We start from the raw sequence: 11,225 nt of genomic DNA on the forward strand, positions 1-11,225 counted from the left end.
GACTTTGATCTGGACAGAAATGGGTAATAAGGGAAAAAAGGTTAAGAACCCCTGTTCTAACCACATAGGCTACGAACAGAAAACACGTTTTTACTGCCATGACGCACAATGTAACTATAAATATTGTGGGTGTGCCATTCGTGATCATCAAAAATATAAACAGGAAGCAACTCAATAGCTATGTTTATTGAAACAGGGGTGAATGGGTGATGTAAAGGAATAGACTGGATTTATTTTTTTCTTGTTAACTCTGTAAAAATATAAATTTACATATTTTTCAATGACAGGTCACACACTAATTTAACGTTGGGTTACTGTGTGCTCTTTCTTATATGTTTAACTCTGTGCGCCCAGGTAAAATTAAAGTTCCCTTTTCATATCGCGTTCACCACCGTCCTGGTAAACTAAACACTGCTCCTGATGCCCTTTCAAGAATTTCTTCTCTATGTTTCATGGGAAATGCTGGACTAGTCCAAATCCATAGGCAATTGGGGCACCCTGGGGTAACACGCCTACTTCATTTTAGAAAAGCGCTCAACTTAGCTTACTCTATTAATGAGGTTCGGCAAACATGTGCAGAATGTAAAGTTTGTGCCGAAGTAAAACCTCGTTTTCACCGCAAGTCTAATAAGTCTTTAATCAAAGCTTCTGCTCCATGGGAAAGAATTAGCATTGGTTTTAAAGGAGCTGTCAGGGGTAGAAGACATTACATTCTCTTTGTGGTAGATGAGTTTTCCCGTTTTCCTTTTGCAATTCCCTGTTCTGACATGACTACCAAAACCGTCATAGCTTCGCTAACTTCGCTTTTTGCTCTTTTTGGTCTACCCTCAATTTCGTCCACAGTGACCGGGGCACAGCCTTTGCTTCTGGTGAATTTAAAAAGTTTTTGACCGATAGAGGAGTGGTACCAAGTCGGACTACTCCCTATCATCCTACTGGTAATAGCCAATGTGAAAGAGTGAACCAAACCATATGGCGAACGGTTAAACTCCTTTTAAAGGACAGGGGTCTGGGCGAAGACAGATGGGAAGAAATCTTAGTGGAGGCCCTTCATTCCGTAAGATCTCTGCTTTGCACCTCAACAAACCAAACCCCTCATGAGCGTTTCTTAAACTTCGGACGAAGAACTATGCTGGGGAGATCATTACCATCATGGCTGCTCCAGCCTGGAAAAGTTTTGATGAGACGTTTTGTGCGAAATAAAGGAGATCCCTTAGTTGATGAGGTAGACTTGCTGGAAGCCAATCTAAGTTTTGCACATATTCGGCTTCCAGGGGGGCGTGAATCGACAGTGTCTGTGCAGGATTTAGCTTCTTGCCCTGAAGACTGTAGTAGCCACTTCGTCATATTGTGTTTACACAGAGAATTTTTGTTTTTAATCGATGTGTCGTAACGGAAAATTTTCAGTAAAAATCTATGGCCTAAATTCTTTGCAACCACATTGTAATGTTTGCGTTACTCATTGCAGCCAATGTGCAAACGATAAGCGGAAAGTTTTCGGTAAAATTCCGTTACGTAGATTTCTTGCAACCACATTGTAATGTTTGCGATATCTTTGCAGCGAATTTGCAAAAATTCAAATTGCTGACACCAATTTTTATGCGTCAAGGCATTTATATCCGTTTAATGTGAGCGCTTTGTTTTGAAATTCGCCTTATTGTCAACAATGCGGTATTTTTTAGAATCGAACGCCAGTTACGTCGCAATGTAGATCGAAGCGCTTTTGTTCAAGCCATATTGGGACAAAAATATTATTTCCGTCTATAAGAGTCGAGAGAAAAAGGTTTAGACCACGCCTTGTTGTCACGTGATTTATTATTGAAAATCGTAAGAATATCTACGTCAATATTTCCTGTGCATTACGTCAATATTTCCTGTGCTTTAGAAATATTTTCGCCAATAAGTATAGTCGCACAATCGATTAAAAACCAGTATCAACCAGTATCAACCAGTATCACCCAGTACTGCCTAGTGCAGAGAGAGAGGCTTTTACAGCTTTTACTAAGACAGCAAAGTTGACTGTTCATGTATCTGAACTAAAGGAAAGAATTGGACCTGAATGGCCTCACGAAGACAGGCCATCTCAAATCTTGTAGGAGTGTGGTCGATTCATCTTGGCAATTATATAAATGAAGACTCATTAATCAGATCCATACCCCCACAAGACCATGAAGTCCCTCCACTGCCAGATGCAAAATCCTTTGGCAAGTCTCTTGAAAATGGAGTCCCAATTTCTACCAATTCGCCTCCCCATACGACTAGGCCATCTACGGTTACTACACCAGAATCTGTATTGGACAGATCATCGGTAGAAGATTTGGCTCATGGTACAGATGAGTTACCTCCTACTTCACCATCTCCTCATGCGTTTCCACCTGCTTCGCCTACTGGTTTGCAAGTGAGGCGTTCATCCAGAATTCATAAACCCCCTTCACGGTTTGGGGATTGGACTCATTAAAAATGAACCCTTAAAATTGTTTAATGAAACGATGCTTTTTGTTGGGTGTACAGTGTACTTTCATTATTTAGAGGGGAAAAATGTGGTAAATTTGTGCCATGTACCTTATTCTATGTTATTTATTAGGCTATGTTTATTTGTGACATGTTGTGTTGCAGGTAATGTTTAGTTAAAATTCAGTTAATAAAAACCTAGCAATCCCTAGGTCACCACATCTCCCAAAGCCTATTCATTGTTACGTAACTATCCCTGTTGTTTCGTATCATTACGATCTTCAAAACACAGGTCAAGTCAATTGTCAACAAGAAGCACAGTTTTGAAAAGCGGTACAACGCTGTGGGACAGTGCCAGTGGCCGTTAGTTATGTCAAACTATTGCTCTTGATAGATATCAACTACTACAAAATGCTAGTTGTACGATAAAAATATTCTTGGATCAAATTAGTTGTTCTGCGAGAAGTGGTACGCGTGACAGTACAGAGCGTCCAAGTCGTACGAGATCGTAAAAAGGTTGGGAATCTCTGCTTTAAAGCATGTCCGAAAATCCAGTGTTAAAATCCTATGAGAAAATTGGTTGCATTAACCGACTTTACGCTAACGGAGTGAAATTTGGTCACGGCAGTTAGCGTTGGTAATGTCAGGAATGTTCTTTCCTTAATCTATAAAAACTATTGTTTTTAAAAACATTGTTTAATACATAAATAATATTTTAATACAAATAAAAGTTTTGCAAATACAAGTGGGGATTTTTGGGGACTTTCCCTTTAAAATTTTTGTTTTGAAGTTTTTGTTTTGAAACCTTACAATCTCGTTTACGAATACTTTGTGCAAATGAAAAAGCATTTGTAAAAAAGAGTGCTATTAAGTTACTTGTATAATTTAATTTAATTTATCCATTAAGCACTATGTTACTCTTTAAATCTATTTGTTTTCTCTCGTCGGCCCACATATTAAGTAGTAACCAAGACAAGTCACCAGCATGCTGCCATACGGGTACTTGGGTTTATTTTTTGGCGGGGGTAGGACACTGGTTGTTTGTAACCGACTCCACAGCTCTGCTTAAACCACTCAAAAGAAGTTGAAGCTAGATAAACTTACAAATTCAATTTTTAACACATCCTAAACTTTTTTTTTCACCAGCATAGTGTTTGTTTTGGCGCTCTTTCACTATTGTACGTGAAAAGTTATGCAAAAAATAATAATACCGCATACCACAACGCATATTGTTTGGGTTAGGGTGCGGGTGAGGGTGGGTCCAGTAATATTATGTTTATTATTAATAATAACTTGACTCACCCTCACCCAAACGCTAACCCGCACCCTAACCCAAACAATATGTGTTGTGGTATGCGGCATTTGAAGAAAAAAAAAAATTTATTAATTTTTACGTACAATAGTGAAAGAGCGCCTTTATTTTTCTATGTCATATTTTCTTATGCTTCTCCAAACGTTTAGCTGGTACACGTGCAAAACATTTAGATAAAAAGATCAAAGCATTAAGTTTGTTTTCTAGATAGAAAAAAATGGCTTCATTGAAGTGTATCAAAGTATTGCTTTTAATTGCCTTTGCCTGTTGTTATGAAAATGCTTCATCTGCAAAATCTAAAGATCTAATTACTTCATTGCCGGGTCTAAAAGAACTACCTAAACACAAAATGTATTCTGGGTATTTAGATGTCTCTGCAACACGTCATTTCCATTATTGGTATTTTTAGTTTTATATATTTGTGATATGTAATAACATTTAATGTTTGTTGAAATGTTTAACTATATAAAGAACATGTATATGCAATAAAATTGTAGGCACCATTGAGATTGAAAAAGGTTAAAAATTACTTTATCTATTTCAGGTTTGTAACTTCTCAGAATAAACCTGAAACAGATCCAGTTGTTTTGTGGCTGAATGGAGGCCCAGGTTGCAGTTCTCTTGATGGATTTTTGTCTGAAAATGGACCTTTTCATGTAAGCTAAATATTATACAATGTTATAAATATACCAATTTAAAAACTATTCATGCAGCTGCGAAACGATGGTGAAACACTGTACAGCAATCCTTACAGCTGGAATAAGATTGCCAATGTCCTTTACCTAGAATCACCTGCTGGTGTTGGTTTTTCATACGATGATAATGGAGATGTAACAACCGATGACATTGAGGTAATTATTTGTGTAAAATTCGGAATGATAAAATCTTTATATTTTCTAGTATACAAATTTAAAATTTAATTTTTTTCCTGCATTCAGTGTTGATATAAAATAGTATATTTAGTAACTTTGTTGTATGTATAGCCTTTATGTATTGTATGTTAGGTTTCACATGACAACTACAAAGCCCTAGTGGATTTTTTCAAGAAGTTTCCTGAATTCTCGTCCAATTCATTTTTTATATTTGGTGAAAGTTATGGTGGTATTTATGCGCCAACTTTATCTGTACAAGTTATGCAAGGAAAGTTCAAAATTAACTTCCAAGTAAGATATTAAATGCGTCACATTGCACTAGAACATTTTTTTATTTGTGTAGTCACTATGCTTCTTCTTCTTGTTTACTCACTAAACTAATTGTACAATTTTGCAGGGCATGGGCATTGGAAATGGTGTAACTGATTTAGCCATGAATGTAAATTCTGTTTTTTTCTTTGCTTATTATCATGGAATTATAGGGCATCAGTAAGTTTGGTAAAACTATGTATATGTATATTGGTAAAATAAAAATACTGCACATTACATATTAGTTATCAATGTAACAATTTCTTTGATTTTCTATGATTAGTTATGTTGCTCCTGGCCAGTACACCTGCTACACCTTTTCTATGTGCAAAGATTTTTTTTTTACCCAGAACTTGGAAAGAAGTTACAAGCTATTGTTGCAAAGGAGCTGCAGTCAAAGAAAATTGTAACTTCGCTACTAAGGAAAACAGCATTTGCAAAAAAATGGTTATGCATTTCAATCAATGATAATATTGTTATAGCTTTCAACCTATGTTAAACAATAATGAAACTATTTATGTAGGTCCAAAACCTTCTCACAAAATGGTATACAATGGGATTAAACCGATATGCAATATATCGTGATTGTTACACCGGCTCACCTGTTGCCCTTGAACAATATCACAGAGCAATGAAATTCTTATTTAGCATTGATGCAAATACCACTAATCCTTTAAAGATTCAACAGAGACAAGACATGAAGGTCTGTCTATATAAACATATCTACATTTAGTTTTTGGAATTATAACGTTGTCCATCAATGTAAATTAGAAAGATAAAATTTAAATTTATTTTCTCTATTTCCAGTGTGCATAGCAGTATTAAAATTTGGCGGTCTTTTTTATATAACAACTACCATTAATAGCCTAAGGAAAAATATTGCTGAAATTATCATAAACTTTTCACATGAGGAATTATGTTTACATGAAACATAGAGTTTATGTTATTATCATTGGTTTCATTCATTTTAGGCGACTCGCAGTGCGTCAAACGACCACGGCCTTCCTTGCATTAACTCGACTGCTGAAACTAGTTGGTTGAACAGGCAAGATGTCAGAAGCGCATTGCACGTTGCACCCAACCTCCCAGAATGGGGTGTCTGCAGGTTCGTCATTGCGAATACGCAGTAATAATAAAACAAATTTACCCACCTATGCGGCATAGTATATTTTATTGGCCTTTTAAAATCTAAATTTGCTTGAAATATTTTTATATTTTTCGAAAATTGGGTTTTTATGGACATATTGTTTTTAGTATTTAAGTAAGGTTTTTAAACCGGTATCCAACAATATGTAATATCAAAATAAAAGCGTGTTCCGAAATTGCTGAAATCAACTCAAATAAAAAATAGCTTATATCCCACAGTAAACGCTAACATTAATTTTATTTTTACTTTCAAATACAGACAATTTCGATTGGTAGCTGTCACTGCTGTCTCCGTATAACTGTTTAACTCCACAGCGATTCCGTCAAGTACACCGCGAATTTCGAAACGATGGCGCCCCAGTACCACGAGCTGCTGCAAGCCAAGAACTTCCGCATCCTGGTCTACAACGGTGACGTGGACATCGTTTGCAATTTCTTGGGCGACGACTGGTTCGTGCAGAGCCTTGGTCTCGGCCGACCAACCGAGCAGCAGCCCTGGTACGTCGATGGGCAGATCGCTGGATTCGCGAAGTACTACGGCGCCGTCACTTTTACCACGATCCGTGTAAGTACCCTGAGGCCGAACAAAAATTCCGCTTGTATTTCTCATATGTAGTAGCATCAAAATGTGGCGATTGTTACCTATGCTTTTTACACTTTCTTGATTTTAAGCCGAAAAAAAGACAAATAAACGCACTCCTACCATGATTCCCGCAAGGATTTACAAATCGTTAAACAAAGCCATGAAAATATTTAATACCGCCTAAGTCGAAATAACTATCGCATTTATTCCACAAAGGTGTGTTGGTTTTGCCTTTTTAAATCTATTTATTTTGTATATGGGCCTTGACTGTTTGTTTTATTTTGATGAGGATGAGCACTGTTGCGTTCAAAACTCGGAACACATTAAGTAGTTTATGAGATTAGGTGGAACTTAGGCCGTGTAAATATTTTACCAAATTGCCAAACCAGTACAATTTTACTTTTATGGTAAATAGAATAAAACACAAAATTCTACCTGATTCCATATAGGCTTTGGTTTTTATTCTATAAGTCTAACTACAACCTTCAGACATGCTACAAAGTTTTTAGTTCTATTTTTAGACATCATACATGATGTCAAATACATTAACGATATATGTATGCAGCAAATTAATAAAAAATATGTTCTAATGTTAATTAATATGTATGGCCACTAAAAATGTGCCAATAAAATTTCCTTTTTTTTTCAGGGATCTGGTCATATGGTACCACAATGGGCTCCAAGCTATTCTTATTCAATGTTCCAGAGCTTTCTCAACAATCGACCGTTCTCTCCGAAATAGCTTCCAAGTTTACATTAGTCGAACTGTAATTTAATATTCAGAATTACTTCAGGGATTTGCAAAAATGCGCGTTTTATTTGAGTCTCATGCATTTTATTTGAGTACTTCATTTATGTTTGCATTTGTTAATGATAATTTGTCAGAGTTAAAATTATTGCTTGAATAGAGTGTTGTATGTATAGATGCAAGTTATGGTGTATATATTATTGAATGAAATTAATCTATTGTGCATACTTTTCATTGTTTTTTTTTCACACAAATCGTAATTATGTAAATTGAAAAAATTCAAGATTATTCTACTGGGGCGAAATATATATTTTAAAATTGCCATTATGTGATAAAACATTCCATTTAAACAAAAATCCTAACTATTCGCCTAATTTTTTTTATTTTTAATTAGAAAATTGTCTTTGGTAATTATTATTCAGTAGGAATCGAAGGAATGATGTGGTAAGAGTACACAAAATTATTAAATATAAAGTACACAATACACACTGCACCACAACACATCGTGCCCAATTTTCGACAAGGGGTATTGCACATCTCTACTGATATATATTACTTCGTGTCTTGCTATTTGCTTCTTCGGTGAATTTCTGACAACTTGAGTGAAGTAGTAAATACTTTGTGTATTTTCAATAACGTTTTGTTCCTTCCAAGTTCAATATATGATTAAAACGCCAGCAACTTCCGAGGACTCCTGTTTTACTATCAACACTTCATGTACTTCATGCAAGCCTGCAGTAAAGTGCAATAGAATGTTTTTTTTAGTCATTGAGTCAAATACACCACTTAATGCGATACGATCGAGGGAAATGTTGTAATCAATGCCCTATCTCGTTCGAGTATATACTTCTTGCATTGAATTTACGAATTTTTTTAGATTACCCAGATTCGCGACTGTACGGCAAGAAACGTGTAATGAGACTCTTTATTTGATCCTTTAATATTTTTGTCACGAGATGACGCTGTTGCGCACTTTGTTAATAATGTTAAACACGCAATGAATTAAAATCGATAAAACATGTAGGGATTTTTCATACACCCAGAAGAACAAAATGTTTTGAAGCTAAAGAACATTAAAAAGAGCCTCTACGCGACTACGCTAAATATGCACTGCTACCAAAAACAATTTAACGTGAAATTTAGTTTTACAAAATGTTACAAAAAAAATGACTTTCGTAATGGCTTTGAGTTCTGAGAAACAACCTCCCGATTAAGGACTGAGGATCAGAAATTTAATCATAGAGCAGATGAAATCGTTTTATGGGAGTTCAACGCGCGAGTGTCAAAGTCAACTTTCTCAGAGAAGTTTTCATTTGGCCTTCACAGAACCGGTCAATTAAATCATAGTCGGAATTCACTCGCCTCAGAATGTTTTTACTGCCTGAATGGATTTGTATACCGCGGCTGCCTTTGGCTTACACTCAAACGCGTTGGTTCGGGACCTGAGCGTCGTCGGGACTGAGAGGTAATAATTAAAGCCGGGACTCTGTTATTAGAGGCCCTTCTTTCGCCCTGTCTGAAACGTAATTAAACGCCGCTATTACCGATCCTACACCCCGCAAGAAGTCAGCCGTCGCAAAATATAGACGCCTCTTTCGCTGCCGACGTCAGGTGGACAAGAGTGCGAGACGCATTTTTTTTGTTTTTGTGTAGGTGTACAATCGGCCCGATTATCCGAAAAGCCCACTAACCCTTCAATCTCGCCGCGTGGAGTCTTTGCCGTAGCGATTTATTACCTGCCCACCATGCTTTGGCATCTGCGAGCAATTACCAGGCTTGAAATAGTGTTAATTTGGACTGGAGCTCGCCCACCAGCTGTACGCGTTAAGGAGAAACTGGCGCGTACAAAATTGCCCATTTTACCAGAACACGATCAAAAATAACAAATGCACCGAAGCGCTTGTACCAGACTGAAGTGTGTGTCGTTGCTTGGTCGCACAGCAGAAAATATATGCGTGGGAAATGCGAAAACGAAGATACGCGCTCGTTTCCACTTTGATGAAGCACAGCAGCAGCGGCAATACGCGTCGTCACATGATTGTAAGTTTAACGGTGAGAAACGAAGGAAAAGGTCGCTTGTGCAAATCGGTTCGACGGCCGAGGAATGGCGAGCGATAATAAAAAAGCTAATACTTGAGTTAAGGGTCGGCCGAGCAACTGGATGGGATTAGAACGTGTCACAACAACCTGAAGCCGCGGTCGAGCGTTTTCATGCGCGCGCTAATATGTCGGGGCCGTCGTTAAGCAAACAGGGCGACGCAGCGTCGGTCGGCCCGGCCACATGAAAGAACGCCATAGAACAACAACAGTTGTGACTGGCGGGTGGCAAAATCGGTGCATCCTTTGGCTGGATCTTCCGATGCGAAGCGGACGTCGTTATGCGCCACGCGTTTAAAGGTGGAACGCGCCTGTTCGTCGTTATAAAGCAAAACCGCAACGACCTAGACCTAGTGGTACAACAAGTTGTAAGGTGTCAGGAGTGAGTCCAGTTCCACGTTTTTGTGGAAGATTTGCGCAGTTTAGTTGGTAATTTCGCTTAAATCACGAAGGGCTCAATCTGCCATTTAAAACCGGACGAAAATGTCAGTTCAACTCAGTGAAAAGCAAAAAAAAGTGGTATGGCGACGACTTTGTTTGATAAGTGTCGCTGAACAACCGCCAGGAACGTGCTCGCTTAAAAAGCAATTCGTCACACGTAGAGAAAGAACCGCCCATTCCTAAACCACCGGCCGCCCGTCGAGATGGTCATTGAAGGGCGAGCCCGGTTATATATACATAACAATGAATTTCGGGCGCTTTTGCGGTTCTGATCAAAGTGCATCTGCGCAATTGGGTTAGATCGACAAAAAGGATGAAGGGCGCTCGTGTGTATCCAGCTGGTTAGGTACAAGACTGGCCACTAAAGCGGATGCGGATAATGCTACATGGATAAGTTCTTGTTTAATTACTATCCGGATTTGAGGCCGTCGCAGCAAATATACGCCGCCGATAAGCGGTCGCAAAGCAAGGCCAACTGCACACTTCTAACCGCGACCCCTTGTACCTGACCTTTCCTCCGCTTCTTCTGACGGCGCTTGTTTTGCTGATTAGTGAGTGAGTGAGTGCGCCATTATAGGTTGCCCTTGGGCCGCGGAATAGGATTGTAGTCGCGACGCCGGGTTGTCCGGTCATTCCTTTTGTATTAACTTCTGTTAATGAAAAACGCTTCTGCAAGAAATGTTTAGTTCCAATTCAGAAAGTTGGCACAGCCAACTTACGGTTTGTAAGACTACTGATTAAGTTTATGCAGGATTCCTAGTTTGAATGATAATTATAGTCTGAACTTCGACATTACAGCAGTTATATGATAAAGTTAGCGCTTTTGTATTGCCTTTTTTTTATGTTCTCTTAGTGGCATTCGTCTGTTCAGTTGGTAGTATAGTGAGCTCGAACGTGTGAGTTTGCGAGTTTAGGTAGTTTGGTCAAACGCACAAACAGACAATTCATAGCAGTAATGGTAATAATTTTTGTTGTCGCTCCTTCCTAGATCACAAAAGTGTGCGCAGCAGTAATTAGTCGATAAACTGGATATCATGTTAGTTTAGTAAGATTTTGTGTTTTTAAAAAACAACGGTAAAACAAATAATGAGGCAATTGCCAAAACAGCAGAATTGTGTGAGGCTTGTAAATGAACCAATGGCGTTCAGTGTTGATGCGTCTTGTGGTTGTTGCGATTATTCATGTGCGTTGCGATGATAGACGAACACACAACGGGTATTGTATTTTTCTAACTTGAGCGTGACGTTTGCTGTTGACAGAAGGTTT

At 38.1% G+C, this 11,225-nt stretch overlaps 1 protein-coding gene and 1 pseudogene across 1 annotated transcript; both read left to right on the plus strand.

Moving 5' to 3' along the window:
• Positions 1 to 19: 19 nt before the first annotated feature.
• Positions 20 to 2,842, plus strand: LOC146161191 (uncharacterized; annotated as a pseudogene).
• Positions 2,843 to 3,980: 1,138 nt separating this feature from the next.
• On the plus strand, positions 3,981 to 7,847 carry LOC146161192 (lysosomal protective protein-like). The gene is made up of 10 exons (XM_083384477.1): positions 3,981 to 4,162; positions 4,308 to 4,419; positions 4,477 to 4,614; positions 4,768 to 4,926; positions 5,033 to 5,124; positions 5,295 to 5,391; positions 5,468 to 5,647; positions 5,916 to 6,049; positions 6,406 to 6,655; positions 7,323 to 7,847. The coding sequence occupies exons 1-10, from the start codon at positions 3,981 to 3,983 to the stop codon at positions 7,413 to 7,415; spliced, it is 1,437 nt and encodes a 478-aa protein (XP_083240603.1). The 3' UTR covers positions 7,416 to 7,847.
• The last annotated feature ends 3,378 nt before the right edge of the window (positions 7,848 to 11,225 follow it).

The sequence above is a fragment of the Ascidiella aspersa genome, chromosome 3 (genome assembly GCF_963924565.1).
Source record: "Ascidiella aspersa chromosome 3, kaAscAspe10.2, whole genome shotgun sequence".
Taxonomy (NCBI): Eukaryota; Metazoa; Chordata; class Ascidiacea; order Phlebobranchia; family Ascidiidae; genus Ascidiella; species Ascidiella aspersa.